Raw genomic sequence first — 20468 nt, forward strand, 5'->3', positions numbered from 1 at the left:
CATGAAGTGGAAGTATCTGTGATGTTCTTTTGGGAAGACCATGGAGACTGAGCTATTTACACTTTCTAGTGCTGTAGGCTTCCTCCAAGGTTCTGAGCAAAGTGTTAAATCACATGGACAAAGACAAAAATTGTTGCATTTTTTTCTTTAGCAGGTTTGCTACCATTGTATTTAAATCACTGCTGTTTGAGGATTAACCTTCAAGTTTGGTGGTTAATTTTAGAGCAGAGATTAGCTGAGAGAATACTATTCCATTTCTGTTGCTGACTGTGCTCAGAGCCTTGCGTTTCCCCGTCCCCGTTTCTGAAGAGTTTCTGGTTCAAGGGATATGATTTAGAGAAATTTAGGGTGGGATTTTTTTCAGTATGGAACCAGCAGTAATGATGTGGATAATCAGTTCAGGCACAACAAAACTGATTGTAATGTTACCAGTTGGAAGCTATTACTAGAAGCAGTACAGTTATAGTTGTGTATAAGTGATTGTAATCTCCTAACAGATAATTGAGCTGATTTCATTTACAGCATATGAATTTTGGTCCTGAACAGTGAAAAGTCTTCACTGTGAGACAAAACATTTCAATTCAGGATGTTGTGTTTATTTAATTTTTTTATTAAAATGTTGGCTGGAAATAAAATAACTTTGCTGGCATAAAAGTAGTTTTAAAAAAAGAATTCCTTAGTCTAGAAAAGTATTCTTTTTCAGTGCTTATTTTGCGACTATTCTATAGAAAACCCACTGAAGAAGTGCTGATGTTGCTGAGAGGAGAATATACCTCATGCTCACTAATACTGTCCTTCTGATCATTAGTAGCTTGATTCATGTGGTGTTGTGTAAGATCAGAAGCCTGAGCAGAGTGGCCGGATACATCTCTCAGAGCCTTACACTGGAGTATGTTGAAATCAAACACAAATAGGAGTTTTCTGCAGATATTTTTATCACTTACTAGTGTTTGTGTGTATTTATGTCCACATTGTGGGTTATGTTCAGTATCTGCTGGTAGGGAGGAGGAAGACAGGACTCCTCTTAAAATCTGTCATTGTTGTATCTCACCTGTGAAGTGCTCCTGCAGTGTGTAAGGTAAAACCTTTTTATTTTCATGCAGGCCATCCACAAGCTGCCTTTCATTTCCATGTATTAAAGATTGCTGAGGACAATCTCAGACCTATAGGATTTTTATCCTCTTATGCCTGAAAGTCCAGGTGCTTTCAGGCTGTTGAAACTGTAAAGGTTGAATTGGCAGGTAATTGGTAAACTTTTTGGCTGGACCTTGATAGCTTCTCTGATCTGAGTTTTATATGGGCAGGTACAGAACTTCTTGTTCCCTCTTGCTCTCCTTAACACCAGCTAAACATCATTCTTACCTCAAATAATACATTGAGGTATGTGCAGTGCTGCTCTCACCCCTTTCATCCCTCTCCTCTCCCTGTCTTGCTTAATTTTCTGTTGGTTTTTTTGGTTTTTTTTTTAGCGTGCTGCAGGATGTGACACTTGGATCCGGGTGACACCTTTATCTCAAATGCACAAATCTCAAAATGTAACTTTGAATAAAATTTGAACTATTTGCAATTGGTTCAGTTCTTTGAAAAATACAGACAAAATTGTGGACAAAGTAGTGTTTTGGAGGTACATGATGCATCTATTAATTTCCAAAATATGTTAAAATATAGTTTATAAAATACGTGTAAAACTTTTTTTTTTAAGAGGAAGTGTGTCTTATTATCTGATGCAGTTGGAGATGATCAGATATTTGCAACTACTACCTACTGACTTTTCATTAGCAAATGTCCATTTATTCACATAGAGGAATTTAGTTTCAGACCTGAGCTACCTATTTAGTGTTGCTATAAATTGTGGATGCAAACATTTAAAGCTGAGCTTTCTCTTCCAAGAAATTAAAAACTGTCATCGTGCTGCCTGTTCCACAAAGATCTGACAGTGCCCTCTCTTGGCTTTTCCAAACAGTTTGGTTTTCTTCAAAAAAAAAAATAATACTGAAATAAAATAATTTGTTAGGGGTACAATAAAGATTAAAAATCATCTGTTGACACTAGTCTGATTTAATAAACTTGAAATAAATGTAACACACAGAAGAATGCAACAGTTTGTGATGTTTGTCAACTCCGTTATTGCTGTGCCTTTATTTTGGATGTAACTTTCACAATATACTTTTCAGTTCGATGTCTTTGTCTGTGTCAGAAGTTCCTGTAAATGTTCTTGTCACAAGATTTCAGTTGTGCAGGTTTCAGTTAACGATTTGGGGTGAATCCAGTTTGTCTGGCAGATACCGGGGTGTTTTAAACACTGACTGCGAAGTTCCTTTCTGTCAGCCTTGACTGTTGTAGTCGATTTGTTTGCAGAGCAGACCGTGTCCATGCAATCCAGCACGATTCCCTGGAAGCTGCCCAGGACAAACCAATCAGAGAGCCCCCCCTGGTGTCGGGAAGTATCCTCGGATATTAAATTTATATCAATCACAGGAAGTCTTGGCAATCAAGCTAGTCACATTTTCCCTTCACATCTGGACGTAAATTATTTTTTTGTTGCAAAGGTCACAGGAATCATGGGTAGGGCATGGAATGAGGGCCATAGAAAACATGGGAAAGGAAGAATAAAACTGTATTTCCACCTTTTTAGAAATGGTTATTTTTAAGTGCCCTGGAATGATGCCAAACTATACAACAGTGGTGGGGTTTTTTTTTCCTTGAAGTTTACATTTGTTGCTGAATTAAATGCGGCTTAAAGATGCTTTGGTTTGGAACCTTTTGTGCCATTAGATCTCAGCTTGGCATTTATAAAAGAGCTTTCTCCTAGTTACTGAGAACAATAACTTTTCTGCAGGAGGAGTTCAGAAATAGAGCATGTTTCTGTACTTAGGGAGGCTTAACTGCACCTTCTTTCGTTTGGCATTACTTAATTTCCCTTGTTTTCCTTCCGCTTCCCCCTTCCAACCCTGCTGCTGCTTTAGCCATGTGCTCTGAGCTCTTCCATAGCTAATGCTGCCGTTTATTTTTTTACAGCAAATTTGCATCTTTTCACGCATTTTCCATTCTTAAAGTCTTTGCTCTAAGAAATTAAGGAAATGCTTCATTTTGTGCTTCCCCCTCCCAATCCTCCATCAAGTCTCGAACAAATGCTTAAGGAGGGGTTATAAAAACAAGCAGAACCTTTCCATTCAGCTCCCTGCCTTTCCTTGCTCTGGACAAGGGAACCAGTGTGCTGGAAGCTGCAAATCCTGAAGCCTGTAGCTTTGGGGTTGTGTTTTTTTCCACACATAAGGGAAATAAAGATGGTATTAGTTCACGATTTTACATCTGGTGAAGAAAATATCAGAAACAGAAGCTTGAGGTGTGTTTGGCATAAATGAATTTGTAAAACCTTAATGGCTGTTGTTCCAAACTGCTGCTGTGTTCCTACATGCTTTTTTTTAATATAGATAGTCTCTGTTAGCTTGCTGATTATTTATTCAGTCATGTACCTTATGCTCTCTTTAGACACAAAGTTGAATAAAATCATACATCAGGATCTGACAGCAGGAATTCTCATGCTGAGAATCCAGGATAAGTCCAGGAATTTTATTCTGTTTTAACAATTACCTTCTGTGTCCCCTTTCAGACTTAAGGGGATCTCATTCTTGTTTCTGCTGTTTATAACTCCCAGTTCCAGGATCTTTACTATCTTTATGCCAAATAAAATTGAACAGGAATTGCTTGAATGCTGCTTTGTGCCAACTTCTACATGTACAGAGGGATGATTATTGAGCATCTTGATGTTTGTTATTTTTTCTTCTTTTAGATATTTCAGGTTCAGAAGAGGTTTTTAAGCAGCAAATGCCTTCTCCACATTGCATTATAAATCATTAGAACTTTCTTACAGTTTAATTAATTTGACTTTGTGGGATGGTTTGTGTTGAAAGTCATCACCTTACAGGGTTTTTTAGCTTCTGAAACCAGTTGTACGATGTACTTTTAAGTAAACTTTCAAACTTCTGACATGATAGGTGTAAACATGTTATTTCAAATACATTCCGAGTATGTAGAGAAAGCAGAGGCCACCAGGGCTCCTTTCAGTGATAATTTCATTCCTGTTGTGGGCTCTTGCCCCAGAACTGGAGAGCTGGTTTTCAAACATTCTCTATATGAATGAGGCTTTGGGACTGTTCACTCACTTAAAATATAAGGAAAATTATTGTTTTATCAAATATATCTGGATGCTTTTAGGGGCACAAAGGACGTTGCTGGTCTTATAGGTTACCCCTTTGAGAGATTAATTAAAAATCCCCCAAACCCCATATTTACTATTTTAATGTAAACAGCATGGAAAAATTGCCTCCTTTTTTCCAAGTGAGGCTTTTCTGTGACCTCTTGTAGAGACAACCTGAGCTCCTTACAGTACTTGCACTGCTGTAATTGTAATTGAGTGCTCTGCAGCTTTTCTTTTGCTGTTTTGCCTTAATTAAATAAATAGAAGCTGGGAAACAGGCCTTCTAGTGAATCTCCTCTCCCTTACTTCAGTCTTCCATGTGATTTTTTGTTTGTTTGTTTTGTTTGTTAGTTTTTCACCAACACCTGTTTAATAATGATATTCTTGAGTTTCCCTTGTAGCACTCATTCAAAAAGAGCCCAAACTGCTCCTGATTGAGTTATAAAGCCTCTTGCAAATAACTGTGCACTGTTGCAAACCATATCTAGTTGCAGAAGCTATCAGCTTTGACTGTAGTGGTTTGGTTTGGATTTTAATTTGACCAACAGCCATTTTTACTGGACTAAATCCAGCTGTAATGTAATCCCTAGTTTCTCATCTGTATTCTTGAAGACTAATGGAATAGTAAAACCCTCCTAAAGATAACTTAAATATGTTGTATGGTGTCCTCAGGGTAACTTGTGCACTAAAGCTGTTTTCTTTCCCACTCTGTAGAGGTATCTCATTAAGTGAGATACGCACCAGTGTCATTATTAAGTTTTCATGTGTTTCTCAGTTTTGATGCTAATCTTCATGTGTGTGAATTTTTTTCCTTTGCAGCACCAATGTGGTTATGAATTATTCAGAAATAGAGTCTAAGGTTCGAGAAGCAACCAATGATGATCCATGGGGACCTTCAGGGCAACTCATGGGAGAGATTGCCAAGTAAGTGATAATTTGACTCAGTGATGAAGAAAAGAAAGGTGCATTTTATATAAGAACGTGAAATCTGCTGCTAAATCAACTCTGTGGTATGCAGACTGATAATGTTGAGAAGTTGCTGTAAATCAAGTCTTGTTTTTTTAATGAATAATTTTAGAATGTATGGAAAACTGTCAAACAAAAAATGAAGCCCAAGTATTTTTTAAATTCTTGATTTTCCATTTATGTAGCCTCAAAATTATTTCAATATAGCTGATGTTTTTGGAGCGTTTATTTTCAAAGTGCCTTTTTGTGACTTATCCAAATAGAGCAAAACATGTCAAATTCTTCCTTGAGCTTTTTTGTCTGTTAAAATTAATTTGGCTAGTTGCAGTGGTTATTAGGGTATTCATATTCAACGTTATTTTGGTTACAGATTAGTGAAGGTTATTTTACTGCCTCAGATTTTTCGAATTACTTTTTTTTTTTCTTTTGTAGTCCTGGAATGTAAATAAGTAAAACCGGGGATAGCTTTTTCCCTTGTAATGTCACCCGACGTGCCTGGGCTTAGATCGCGCTGCCATCTACTGCCAGCCCTGAGTCTGAACAAGCCGTTGTGGCAAACCACGGAGAACATTTACTCCTTTTGTTTAATTCTTTAGGGCTACGTTTATGTATGAGCAGTTCCCAGAACTCATGAACATGCTTTGGACTCGAATGCTGAAAGATAATAAAAAGAACTGGAGGAGGGTTTATAAGGTGTGTATGTCTGAGACTTCGTCTTGGTGCTTGTACCGTGTAGTGCCTTGTTTAGATACTCCTACAGCACTTATTCCACCAGTAACCTTTAATTTCTTTCTTAACTGTTTTGTAATTCTGTTAGTGAAGTCAAAGGTGTCTTTCAAATGCTGTATGTGAAAAAACCACAAAATTTCTGGTTTTAGAAGAGTGTTTAAGATCCTACTTAATGAACGTAACAGAGCAATTACATTTTGCTGATATTCAAGTGTTGGAGTAGCATTCGCAGTTTGAATCTACCCAAAGGAGTTGTTACAGAGCTCCGTGAGAAGGAGGTAAGTTACTGTGCTGTCAGGAAAACATTTTTGAAGGAGTTCAAGAGTACCTGAAGTAAAATGCAAACTAATCTTAATTTTCTGGCAATTCGTAATTCTTTAAAAATTGTAGTTTAACTTTGAGTGGACCGAATTTTCTTGCAGATCTTATAACACTTTTCCAAAACACGATTAGGACGTAACTGAGTCATTTGCATTTTTCTTGTCTTTGGTGAATTAACATGGTACAGAAACTTTTTGCTTGAGATTGTATCATGCTGCACTTGAAGTGGTGTTCAGTGTTCACTGAATTATGCAAATATAACCTCATTTTTTAGATTTGATGTAACAGGCTAGCTTATATTCTGTTTTTCTTGATGCCAGGATTGTAGCAAGACACAATTAATTCTAAAGCATGGTTTGTGCTTTTCACAGGTGCTTGATGTTTTGTAGTCATAGTAATTGTTTTCCCTGAAGTACAATAGAAATTAATATTTAATGCTATCACACGTAGCTACTTAATGTTATAAAGACTTCTTGGAATTGCTTATCAGGTTTGGATTGGATGAAATATGATAGTTTTAACTGATAAAGGCACTTCTTCAGATCAGGTACATTATTTTTTTTTTCTAGATAGAAATCCTCAACATAAAGAATTGAAATTAAGGTATTATTTAAACTTCATTTGTTTTGTCACTTGCTTAAAATTGTCCTGAAATGCAGTTTTGTATATCCATGGAATCCTGCAGAAGGCTTCTTAAATTCCTGTAAGAGTTACTTTTCAGTGAAAACCATTGGAAAATTGTGAACAAAAGCGGCAAAAGAAAATGCTTTGTTTTGCAGGGTTAACTTCTTCTCTTAAATTGTTACTGCTTTCTCTTAAAATAAGCAGTAGCTGATAAAGGTAACAACTTGTTATTTAGTAGTAACAAGTTAGGGTTTCACAAACACAGTTTTGATAGTCTAAAGAGCAAAAGGTTCATGTGAGGAAAACATGGTTTTTTTCTTTGTGAACCATATAATAAGCATTTATTTTAAAAGGGAAAGTCTTATTGCTTACTAATTTGGGGAGGGGGGTAGGTTTGGTTTTCTATTGCCTATTTAAAAAAAAAAAAGATAGAGCTTTTGTTCATGCAATCATAAGGTGCTTTGTATTTTTATAGTCTTTGCTGCTCCTAGCTTACCTCATAAGGAATGGATCAGAGCGTGTTGTTACAAGTGCCAGAGAACACATTTATGATTTGCGATCCCTGGAAAATTACCACTTTGTAGGTGAGCAATAGAAAAATCTTATAAGCAAATTAAAACAGTAGTTGGAGTTGTCAGTCACCTGAACCAGCTTAGAAGCTTCCCCAGTCTAATTAAAATGTGACTGTTGCCAGTTGTGTGAAGAGTGCAGAATCCAAGACGTGGGGCCCTAGAGTATTAATTAGTGAAGACAAGAACTTGCAGAAAAGACTGGCTAATAACAACAGAACCAACACAACATGAGTGTTGGGGTTTATATTAAAATATGCACTAGAGACTGGTCCCCTGTGGTGTCCGTAAAGGAATAGCTTTAATCATATGGGAAGAAAAGGTTAGAGCTCCAAAACACACACATCTGTTTGAAGCTGGGGTTTTTTTCCTCCCACCAAATAATATTTACAGTGCAAAGGCAGCAAGGCCAGTGTGTGTTTTGAATGTGAAAAAGGCTGGAAAGGAGCACATTTAGCTTATACTACTTCCCAACTGAAAGCAGTTTTTCAAAAAAAACAGTTTTACAGTGAGACAGTTCTTGCAATGAAACTTGCCAAAACTGTGCTAAAAAGATTGAGGGGAAAAGGGGGATGTTTTGAGGGGTTAAAATTGTTCAAGTGGAGCATATAAGTTCTGTCTCAGTCTTTATTAATCTTTCCAGTGTTTCAGCAGCAGTTAGATGTTTCTAAGTACACCGTTCACTGAAAACTCATTTATCTAAGGATGAAAATTGGTGTTAAAGTGTTTGGTCCCTTTTAAACAGATGCAGTGGGCCTCAGTAGCCATAAAATCTTTGATTGCTCTGCTCATAATTCAAATTTGCTTATCATTTTGATGTTCAGTATTGCTACCTCTTATTTATTTTTTTCCTTTTTCCCCCATCTTCCATCCATCATCTCTATCCTGCATTACCTATACAGATGAGAATGGCAAAGACCAAGGGATAAATATCCGCCAGAAGGTAAAAGAAATGGTTGAATTTGCTCAAGATGATGATCGGCTGCGGGAAGAGAGGAAGAAAGCAAAGAAGAACAAAGACAAATACATTGGGGTTTCCTCGGATGATGTTGGAGGGTTCAGATACAGTGAGTACTGGGCTTCCTTGGTCAAGGGTTGACAATCCCCACTTGGCTTAGATCACCTGAATAACTAAAGGAATTTCTAATATGTTCCTGTTTATGCTTTTTCTTTTATGTTTCTTTAACTGTCAGTGTTACTATTATAAAGGAAATCTTGCGTATTTCCCCCCCATACAAATTTAAATGAATTACTTTAAAAAGCATAAGTTAGTCTTTTCTGGTCATAACTAATTAGCAACTTACACAAATAACATTAATGCATTGACTTAATCCAAACTTAGCTGTATTGTTTTTATCCATAGGCAGAGTCTCCTTGTGAAATGGATGCTGCTGTAGCAGAAGTAGATAAAGAAATGCCCTTGTAAGTTAGGGTTTCTTAGTCAGTCTTTTAATCAGAAAAATAAAAGTGATGATGCTTTGCACCCACCATGGCACAAGGCTTGCTTTGCCTCCTCCTGCCAACCTCCTTTAGCACCACTAGTTAATTTGGGTTAGGGCTTTTTAGGTAGTGATCCTGTTTGGGTGGCACAGCATAGGTAGATAGATGCCATTAGACATTTTGGTTTTCCAAGTAATACTTGAAAAATACCTGTGGATTTTCCAGGGTCTGTCAGATCTGACTTAATATAGGCACTACGTACCTTGCTTTCTCCTTGCTCCCCAGTCCCTGTCATAGTGTGTAGCAGAGATCTGAGCCTGAACTGGCTTTTATATCTGATCTATCCCAGCATGCCCTCCATGATCCAGCTGTCAGTCTGTGTTTTCTTTGGCCTGAGTAAATCCTTGGCTGCTTTTATTCAGGGATGAGTACCAAAGTCCCAATGGCACAAGGCTCTGGGTTGCTAGAATTGGGGAGTTCTTTGAGAAGGGTTTGGTGTAAGAGCTGAGCAGTAACTGTGCACAACTTAAAACTTCACTTGTCCCTCTCTGGTGCTGTCTGTGTGGTTTTTTTACTCTTCTTCACTGGGAGCCTTAAGCTTAGATTTACTCCCTTCTGGTTCTGACAGATTATTTCTGTGTTCTCCCTTTTTGTCATATGAAGACTAGTTGAAAATCTTTATTTCCATGGCAGGATATATATTGTTTTATTATATTCCTTTAGGCTTTTGCTACCTGCTTGGAATTCTGGTGATTCTCTTTTTAGGAAATACTTATGAGTCACTGTATTTGTGCTTTGAGTACATGTCCCTCTGTTCTTTCCCTGAGCTTATCTTTTGACTTGCTCTGTAAAGAGTCGTGATCTATCCTTTCATCCTGGGTAGAAGCCTTTCTCCATATGCTCCTTAGTTGTCACTTGGGCTTTTTAATTTGAAGAACTAGTTTCTTTGTCTTGTATTTAATTTTTTTTATTATTCCTTCATTTGGTGAGTAAAGTAAAAAATGAAAAAAACCCCAAAAAAATCTTTCTAGCAGCAGAAAACAAACCTTTTCCCAGGTGAGATTTGTAATCAAAAAGATTCTAGTTATTTAGACATAAATGCTTGTATATTCAGATTTTTCCTCAGTTCATTTTATCCTGAAGATACCGAGGTCTTAGTTGGTTTCTTTTTTAATTTTCAAATTTCTACTGCACAAGGAAACCCTTCTAAAGGAATCTGCATTAAAGTGCTTGAGAGCCTGGCATAAACTGAAATAAGGCCATTTTATTCTCCTGCAAAATTTAACAGCCATACATTTCTTAGCAGTGTCTCCTTTTCCAGTGATAAAGATCTCACTGAGTATCTCAAGGATTTGTAACAGATTCTCTACTGAAAAAGTTTGATTGATCTGAACAACTATCATTGGAGAGTTGCACTTATGTCTTTAGTAAGGAAATACATCCTCTATCATACGAAATTATCAGACAGGTATAACTTAAATTTTGCACCTTGTAGTGCTGGAATCCATAATTTTCTTTTTTATTAAAAATGGCTTAATTGAATACATCTTGAACGTTGCCTGAGCTGCAGTGTAATTCCTGTGGAACTTGAAGTAATGATTTTTTCCACTGTTCTTCCATTCTGCTACTCAATTTTACTCAGCTTAAGTAAAAAAAAGTATAAAAAGTGTCTTGTTTCGTGTGTGTGATGGCCTGGAATGCAAAATGTTTGTCTAAAAATGTTGTCTAGAAACTGAGCTGTTTTCCTTGCTTTATACACCTTTATGTTTTGGGTAGAAGGTCTGAGAAGATCACAATACAAGTTAAAGTGTGATGTGCTCCTGATAGTGAAGTCTTTGTTAAAATGTTGGGGTCTTTTTCTTTTGAATTAAGCTCAGGTTGTCTCTGTGTGTATAAGTAACTCAGACTTAAGTGTTTTAACCTTCCTCGTTGGGATTGTACAGCAAATGTGCTTATTTCAAGTAAAACCGACAGCTGTTTGTAATCTGAGATACCAGTATGGAAGTCTTGAATACTTGATTAGGAAAAAAAGTTTTTGATTCCTTGATAATAATGTTCAGTGAAGATGTTCAGGGTACTCAGTGGCTGCTGAAAAGGTGAATTGCTTTACTGCCTCTTTTTTTTGTTTGTTTTCATCTCTTTAAAAGGTTTCTTTAACTGCTAAGTGTGGAAAAGAAAACAGAAAGTTGCCATGCATTGTACACGTCTTTTGAGATTTTGTTACTGTGCTTTTCTGTATTCCTGAATGTCAGTGTGTAAAAACCCAATGATTTACCTCTGAGCACACAGCTTGGCCAGAAATGGAATATTCTGCATTAAGTGACTGTTCAGAACTGGTGTGTCCCCTTTTTGATCAGCTGCTTATGCAGCCAGGGTTGATGGTGCTGCTTGTGCTTCTCCAGCAGAGTCCAACAGGATCCTGATTAGGATTGTGTCATTCTCATAAACAAAAGTCTTTGAATCTGCATTTCTGCCACTTAATGATTGGCATTCCATGCTGTGCCTTGCTGTAATAGTGTTGATTCAGCACGGTGGGAGCTTTCAGATTGCTTTGAAAACTTGCAAGGCTTTATGTCTGTGGGGCAGGGGAGCTTGAGAGGGATTCCTGAAAGACCACAGGCATTTTTTTCTTGTGTTATCTTTAATATTTCTTATCTTTGTCTTACACAGGTGAAAGATACGATCCTGAGCCCAAGTCCAAATGGGATGAAGAGTGGGATAAAAAGCCAGCTTTTCCATTCAGTGATAAGTTAGGTGAGCTTAGTGACAAAATTGGCAGCAGGATCGATGATACCATCAGCAAGTTCCGAAGGAAAGATAGAGAAGACTCTCCAGAGAGGTGCAGGTACTAACTGGAGTTATTTTAACACAAATTTATCTGTGAAATCACTATTATAGAGCTGTTTGACATTGCTGAATATTCCTTACAATACTCTGCCATTCCTTTTGTCCATAAGGAAGCCTGTTTGGGTTCAATACCTGCTTCCTGGACTTCTTATGCAGGTCTTCCTGGCCTTAGGGAATAGTGTAGCTCTGGCAGTAGTTAACTACTCTTGGCTGCTTTCCATTATTGCCCCAGCTTAGAAAGCTGCTGGCAAAGCAGGGAATTTGGCTGAAATTTTGTAAGCTTTTCCTTGTCTCAGCAATTCTGTGGTCTTATGCCAGTGTACTGAAGGCTGCCACTTAATGCTACACTTGCTCTGAATGCTGAAGTGCCAAGGAAGAGGAAGATAAAAATTGCTTAGACTTAACTTGACACAGGGCTGCTTCCCTGAGCTGATCTCAGGAAGAACAGCCTGCAGGTGGCTTCTTTAAAAAAAGTCCATTTCAATTGAACCTTTTCAAGGAAGTTCTTGTATTTTACATCTGGTCATTAAATTTTTTCAGTAAGGAAGAAAACCTACCCTGCTTTGCCTCCAGAAAGAACTTTACATACATCACACTTCAACAGGTGCATTGAATTTAATTATCTGGAGATCAAGTTCGTACTTAACAGAATCTGAAATTGCTGTAGAGAAAGTGCTCAAGTATATTGAAATAATTCCCTTTTGGGAAACAACTTAAAATTCAAATTTGCACTGAGATTTGATTAATATTTTTTACAGGAATGTCTTTAGATACAGTCACACACATATATACATATGGGTATATATGAATATAAAAATACACATGCACACATGTCTGTGGTGCAAGAATAAAGCAATTTTGTACAGAAAGAAGATATAATGGTAATGGTAGCATTTCTGGGGAAAAGGCTGGTATGGTCTTCTTGCTGGGGCATTAATAAATCATAAAACTGGTATTCTTTGCACACACATCAGGGTTTCCTCTTATAACTTACTATCAATGGACTACAAAGAGAAGGGATCAGAAGGAAAGTAAACAATTTCAAATGTAACAATGGTATATTGCTGTGTGCTTTTCTGTTCTTACCTTTCAAAAGCAACTTGTCCCCTGATGTCTGCAAAGCTCATTTTTTTTTATCTTTTTTCCTTTGCTTTATTTCTGAATGGCTCCTGGTCTCTTACACTGGATAAATTCTTGTACTTTTCAGTGGTCTAGGCAGGCCTTTCTGAAGTCCAATCTTTATCAAAAGCAGCTTATTTTGATGACTTCTTCACTGTACATCTCTACCCCAAGTGACACTGATCTTTCTCTCTGGCTAATATTACATTTTTCATTTTTGTTTTGCTCTTGTAACCCTTGTCCCTTCTGTTTTATTTTTCTTCTACTTTTTGGTATATGTCACTTGGGGAATTTGTCTTGAAATTTATGAAAGGACTCAAAATAGAAGGAGTTTTTTTTGGGGACATACACAAGCAAAGCCAGTTAGGTAATTGCAGGTTATCCTGTTCTAAGAAGAATCCAGGTTACAGCAATATGGTTGCTTCAGTTCTCATCCTGGAATTCCTTTTGGCTCCTCCTGGCATGGTGATTAGATAGCATCAAAGCTATTTTATCAGAGTGTTCAAATGAAGGGGCTTCTTTCCACAGAAGCCATCAAAGGATCCAAGAAGATTGAACTCAAGGTTATAGACTTCTGTATTTATACTTAAAGATACTGTAACTACAAGCCTTAGTGGGTGCTCTATTAGCAAAATACTGTATTTAAATATTGAAACGGAAGGAAACATGAAATTTTAATTATCATATAACTTAAGCTCAAAATAACAACATACTTTTGTAAATACCTCACAAAATCAGTGCATTTCTGTGTTTTCACACTTCAGTAATTTTTTTCTAAAAAATTTACTGGCTTATTCATAGCCTGCTGCTATATAATAACAATTAAGTTGCCATTTCACTTGGAAAAGTGACTAAATGGTGATACTCACTCAGCTGGCAAATGTGCTGTTATGTTCTATTGTTTCTATTATAATAAACATTATTACTTGAGTACCGTAAAGCCACTAAAGGCCTTGAAGCACAGAGAATGGGACTTACACATCTTCACTGTGGTTAATGGAACTTGGAAGACATGGTCTTTATGTACCAGAAGAACTTGCCCAAACTTCTGGATTTCTGGCTTTACTTGCAGAGCCAGTAGTTTGTAAAAAAAAAAAATACTTAAAGTAATGAAGAACTTTAACAAAGAGCTAAGAACTGTGATACAGACTGTTGAGTGTACAGTAGATTTCAGTGGAACTGCTCTACACAGCAAGCTCTGGAGAAGCTGGGTCTGCTTAAGTCTCAGTAAACTACTTTTGTTGCCTTAAAGTATGTTCAAAAAAAAAACCCCACACCACAAAAAACTTCAGGCAAAGAAAGAGATTGTGTCCATACTTTGATTCCTAGAAGTGGTAACCATGTACTTTATTTGCAGAAGTGTTTTTAATTATTTGGTACACTGCTAGCTAGAATTTTTATTTTTAAGTTAATTCTGTAATTCTCAGAAGAAGCACTGGAGTTTTACTGAGCACAGTAAACACACTTAAAGTGAACATTCATCTGTAATTATTTTTTTGTTAATGTGACCATGAAAGGAAAATAAAAGGTGGATCTCCTGAGAGGGTTTCAAAGCAGTAGAGGTTGTCATAGAAAATTGAGTCTTTAATATTTATTCTCCTTTCTGGGATATATGTTTGATTTCTTTTCTCAGAAGCTTTTAGTCCTTTATTTTGCTGTATATCACCAAAGGCTCACTCTTTCATCCTTGCATTAGTGAGATTGATCTGTAGCAGTTCTGTCAGGATCAGACTTCGGTTGTCAATCATTTTCTCAACCCACAGAATGTGTATGTGGACTTGGTGGACTCAGTAGTGAGGACAAGAAACGTATTGCAGCAGGTTTTAAGAGACTAAGCCTTACTTTATGTTGTCCTAGCCTTGAAGAGGCTTTAAACACACATCTGAAAGGCAACATCATCCACACTCCTCTGAGGCTTTTCGGATGGATGTACCATGTGCACCATCTAATGTGCAGATCTGTCTTCTCTGGGGGCTTGTGTTAAAATCCTGATGTCACAAATGGAAATGTGGTGAGTGGTCCCCTCTGTGTTTGTGCACACAGGTGGGTACCTGCACAACTCCAGAACTGGGACAGTGGGACTGCTGTCACATGTCAGGGTTGAGGTGCCTTGGAAGAATAAGGTTATGGTGGTGCCATTTGAGCTCCCTTGTCCCAGGAGTTGCTGACTGGCCAGCAGCTGTGGTATTTACCTTTTTAAAAGTAAAAAAATTGAAAAAGGGAGGGAGCATTTGTGTTCAGTGATGTTACTGAACTGAGGCATCCCCAGTGGTGAGTAGGTAACGTGTATAGAGGAAATGACACAGGCAACATGTTCCAAAAAAGCCAACCATTGTTAGCAGAGAACAAAGGCTCCCCTCCAGAGTATATTGCAGTTACTGTCATATTCCCACTGACAAAGGGACAGCCTTTCTTAAATCTTGCAGTTTTAGTATTCTAATGCATTATTAAAATATAAAACCCTTCCACTTTCAACTCTGTTGCTAAGGGAATTACTATTCAAAATGTTTCAATGTATTTAAGCTTGCTTTATAGCAGTTCTCCCTGCTATGTACAAATCTTGATTGTAGCAGGCAACTTGACTGTTGGCTGGGGCAAGTTGGTTTGTTTGTGAAAGACTTAAAATGTAAAAGTGGAAAATGTAGCAGATTAAACAAATAGTATGCAGTGGCATCCAAAGTTTTTGCCTAAAAGGGTGACATTTCTGTTCTTTTACATTTTAAGAATAACTGTGTGTGCTCTGATAGAAAGGGAATAGTATTGCATTGCATAATTCTGTAAACATTTTTTCCCCACGAACATTTTAAAGAATATAAAAACCTGTTTCTCTGGAAAAGGAAATGAGCTGAAATACCAATGGAGCTGTTGAAACCTGAAAGATAGTGCCTGTATTCGGTTCATTGCTTTCTGTCTCTTGGTGTAAGTGCTGAACAGAGCTGCCAACTTCAGTTTTTCTTGCTGAAGTGTTACATAATGTGTGGAGGAGTTCCTGTCAGAAGGTAATTCCATGTACTGGATTTAAACACTGATTTCCTGTTATCCTCTGCTGTGGACTTGCAGTTCATGTTTAACAAAATAACCTGATTTTCTTCATCACATCTGTACAACAGGTGCAATGCTGTGTGATGTGATGGGTTATGTAAGGGGGAAACATTTCCTTTCTCAAATGTAGGAAGAAGCAATATTTTTATTAGGAACTGTTGCTACAGGAAACTGCAGTGACCAAAACTCTTGTGGCTTTAGCCAAATGTCCACTCAAGGAACTGAGAAGTTCATCATGAATGTTGTGCAATCACTTTTGTTTTTCTAGTGACAGCGATGAGGAAAAATCAAGAAGAGGTAAATCTCCCAAAGCTGAATTTAAAGATGAAGAGGAGACTGTGACAACGAAACACATTCATATTGCACAAGCTACAGAAATTACAACCATCAGACAAAAACGCTCAGCAAATCCTTCAAAAACCATTGACTTGGGAGCAGCAGCACATTATACAGGAGATAAAGCAAGTCCAGAACAGAATGATGCTCATCCTGCACAGCCTGCAACAAAGGTGAGACAGCAGGAGGGCACAGTAAAACATGATTTTGGAAACTGCTTGAAACTGCTTTCTTCTGACCTCAGACGATTTCTAGTTTAGGGTAGAATTTTTGTTATGCAGTGTTCAAGGGAATTATTTTATCAGAAATGTTTAGTTGTAGTTTTCAAAGTGGAACAGTTTAATCTATGTGATTGATTTAAAATGTAGAATATTTTAGATATAGTCCTTACTATGTTTTACTCTTCAGAAAGGCAAAGAGAAAACCTTGGCCTGAAGTGTGAAAGATTCTCTGGAACTGCACAGTTATTGAAAAGTCACCAAATTCTTCAGTTACAATAAAAAAACCCAGACCCTGAGTCATGAGTTTTTCTAGTAGTTGATTTTACATTTAGCCACATTCCACTGATTGTTGGCTTCAAAGACAAATCTGTTATCTCTTCAAAGTAAAAGAAAACAAAGCCTTCTAAAACCTTGAAAACTTCGCAATGTCATTTGATTGATGACATCATGAGATCTGTTGTGTAATTTCTTCTTCAGGCTGCTGTACCCTCTGGCAGCAAGCCATCTAATGACCTGGTTGACCTGTCATTTGATGGAGCCAGCCAGCCAGCTTCTACAGGTAGGCATGGTTTGTTTTTATTTCAGTAATGCATATTTGGAACCAATTCTGTTTAAAGCTTGTTCAAGCTTGTTTGTTGCTGTGTAGATAGAGTAGTAGATAAATGGAGAAATGAATACTGAAAAACAGTTTAGAACTGCCTAGAACCTTTTGTAGCAAGGTACTCTGTGTGCTATTGTGTGGGACTAATAAATGTTAGCAGCACAAAGATCAACTGCCATATCAGTCTGTCAGAAACTGTGTATGTAATGCAGTTATTTATAATTAACTCTAAAAGCAAGTGGAATTCACTCACATTCAGGCATTTCTCATAGTGCAGTGCAAAAGCTGGAGATGGATGATCTCCATAGAAACTTTCATCTCAAGTATATGGCAAATTTGTTTCTTTATCTTTTCTCTTGGCACTTAGTTCATCCAAACCCTAATACCAAAAAGAAATTACTACCTAAAAGTAAAATTACTGTTTTTAAAACACATCCCTTCACTCTGTAAATGTGCAAGTATGTTGACCTTCATATGGACTTACCCTTAAGCTCTCAAAATGCACTTTTTAGGAGTGTGTTTAATTTTAGTGCATTGCATACAGGATTGGTAGAGGCATTCAGGGGGTTGGTGGTTTGCTTTTCAGAACCTAAGACTTTAAATTTAAAGGTATGTTATTGTGCTTACCAGTTCTTTGTAGGAAGGGGTTTGGTTGTGACATGGAATAGAAAAAGGGCTTTGTGCACTTGTGATCTGCTGGTGCAGTTAACTGTGGGCAGAATTTTTTTGTTTAAAGATCACTTTGAGTAGCAAATAAAATATGAGCATGTGCCTTTTTGTAGGAAGGAACCTTTCACAGAACTTCTCCCGTTTATAAATAAGCAGTGTCTCATGATACATGGGTTCGTATTGACATTGTTCGTAAAAGTGTATGTGTATATCTTAGGCTGACCTGAGTGTCTGCTGTCCCCTTGTTTTAAAGACAAGGTAAAATCACAGAGGCTGTATCAAAAAATGGCAGTCCAGAGGGGCTGGAGGCCATGTGTGTGGCCATGTGGCTGCATTCAGGTGTTTGTAAAGACTGCTCTTACTCACTTCTAGCTGAAGTTACACCAATTCTGGGGTTATTGTAGGGGGAACCCCTGATTTTGTATTGTAAAATATGAGCACAGTACTGTGACCACTCAGAGAGACCTTCCTTTCACCACTATCTACCAAAATGCTACATCTGTAAGTATTCAATGCACTATAAAATATATCAAAACTCTACTGGAGGGGAGGGAAATTGTCATGGTAATTTAGTATCAGACATCTGTCTTAGTCCTTATTTCGAGTAGATCTTTAAAACTTTTTTCACTTTTATTTTTGGGAAAGTAGACATTCTGTTCTGGAATGTGTTAATTCCTAATTGTTAAGAAATAAAATTAATTTCATGTGCTTTGTTTTTGTGCACAAATGCTTAAATTTAAGGAACAACTTATTTTGTACTGTTTCCTATTTTGTTAACTTCGTGTACAAAGGTGTTCATTGTACATTGGAGTTACCACAGTCCCATGAAATTTTAATATCCTGGAGCAGAGCCACTACCCCAAAATCAATACTGAAACAACTTCTATCCAGTTCTTATGGCAGAAGGGATTAGAGCCTTTTTTTATTTTTATATGTGTGTATGTTTTTACTTTTATAAAAATAAAATCACATTGAGAATAGATGTTTCCACTTCAAAGCAAACCTACCCATATTTCAAACAGAACTATGGCAGTTTCCATATTACAGTGTATTTAAATCTTTCATCAGTTTGGCTCTTTGCTGTAGTAAGTCTTTTTTTCTTTACCTTTTTTCTTCTTTTTCCAAAGCAGCATTTAGAAATGGTGCTGAGAAGAGGCATATTACCAGCTGGTCCTGCTAAATAACCTCTGCTGACCTGAGCAGGCAGATGGAAAGGGTTCATTTGTAGTGACAGATCTCGCATGGGAATCTTTGAGGCCAGCTCATGTTGAGAAGATTAGCACTGTCCTTCACGTGCAGGTCACTTGTTATGACCACTGCTCCTTGCAGCACAGGGTGTGGGAACATTCCCAGTGTCAGGCAAGACACAGGGAAAGGGTCAAAGGCAGCCTTTGATCTGTCCTGTGAAGGAACTGGCAGGGAAGTGATGTGAATTCAGGGAACTCAGGATTTGCTTATCTGTGTATTTTCAGGTGCAGAGATGTGGAAAAGGTTGCTTGGGCTCAGTGTTACATGTTACTGAAGCAACACAGTTTGTACGTGAGGGGGTTGGTTTATTGCCATAAAGAAGACAGAATCCATGGAAATGGATTTCCAGACCTGCTGGAAATAACTTTCTGGTGTTGCTGGAACTGAGGTTTTTAACCTTAGCTTGTGATACCTTTCTTTATAGAGTTACTGCATCCAGCTTAATCTCTGTCATCTGGAATTCAATTTCGTTTGAGAACAGGCAAGAGAGGTAGAAGAGAAGTTTACTTGATGGAAAATGTTAAGGGGTTATTTTGGGTTTGAACCTTATTCTGTTTTTAAAATTAAATTAATCCCTAGACACTTAGGCAGAGGCAGCCCAAGGATAATGGGTATAGCATGAGAGCATTAAATTTTATTTTTTTTTTAATTTTTTTTGGGCAGGTGGTCAGCAGTATGTCATCTATGTTGCTCATTTGTCATATAAACTCTCAAACCACTAACCTGTTGTGAACTCTGGAAGCACATGGGTGATGAAAAAAATAGTTTGAAAATGTTCATTGCAGTAGACAGAGTAAACAGGATCAGAACAGGGTTTTTTAGCTTAATATTTTACCAGCCCCTTTTCATTCTCAGGTTTCAGTCAGAATAAAACTTGTATATAAACATAGGTAAGATGCTTATTAGATCACTTCAGAATTTATCTAAGAAATTCCTTAACTTTGTGTGAAATCTTCTCCCTCTTGGAAAGGTGGTGAAAGGGTTTCAGTAATGCTGTATTGGTGAAAATTCAAAGAGAGCATCCTTGCATTCCCTGCTCGTGTTTTATATCCAATATTACATTCTCAGCAAGAAGACATTTCCCCTTGGAAGAACGGTCGCCTTCCTGGCAACGTCTACAGTAGAATAACATTATAAAGAAATACAAGTACACATGTATTAGGAAGTGAATGGTTCCTTTTATTACTGCTGGCCATTTATTAAAAAGGAGATGGTTCTAGTTTAATTAACCCAGTTGAGAGTAGCAGATGGGGCAGAATGTCTTGCAGCGATAAGACAATTCCGAAATGGCACCAGATGTTGGAAACTGTCCCTGGTGGTGTTTGAGTGCAGCACAGATGTTCCAGTCCCACCTGGCTGGTTCCTAAGCACTGCAGGCTAAGCAGCTGTGATGTAACCTATATAATGTAGGCATAACACTAAAAGCAAAATAATTGAACTGCTGCAGCTTCTTCTAAGGGTGGGACTGCTTGGAGGTGAAATCTTTGAGGACAAACAAATAAGGTCAACTTCTTGGCTTCCTCAGGTCAGGAATC

The 20468-nt window shown here is 37.5% G+C and overlaps 1 protein-coding gene across 1 annotated transcript in view; it reads left to right on the forward strand.

Annotated features, from left to right (window-relative positions):
- Positions 1–20468, forward strand: part of CLINT1 (clathrin interactor 1) — a 46541-nt gene that overhangs the window by 19186 nt on the left and 6887 nt on the right. Inside the window, exons 2-8 of the mRNA XM_064671921.1 lie at positions 5021–5125; positions 5764–5860; positions 7317–7425; positions 8313–8477; positions 11521–11695; positions 16127–16367; positions 16893–16974. Coding sequence (XP_064527991.1) covers positions 5021–5125; positions 5764–5860; positions 7317–7425; positions 8313–8477; positions 11521–11695; positions 16127–16367; positions 16893–16974 — 974 coding nt within the window. The remainder of the gene's footprint in view (positions 1–5020; positions 5126–5763; positions 5861–7316; positions 7426–8312; positions 8478–11520; positions 11696–16126; positions 16368–16892; positions 16975–20468) is intronic.

This window comes from Pseudopipra pipra, chromosome 15 (assembly GCF_036250125.1).
Source record: "Pseudopipra pipra isolate bDixPip1 chromosome 15, bDixPip1.hap1, whole genome shotgun sequence".
In the NCBI taxonomy this organism is placed as follows: domain Eukaryota; kingdom Metazoa; phylum Chordata; class Aves; order Passeriformes; family Pipridae; genus Pseudopipra; species Pseudopipra pipra.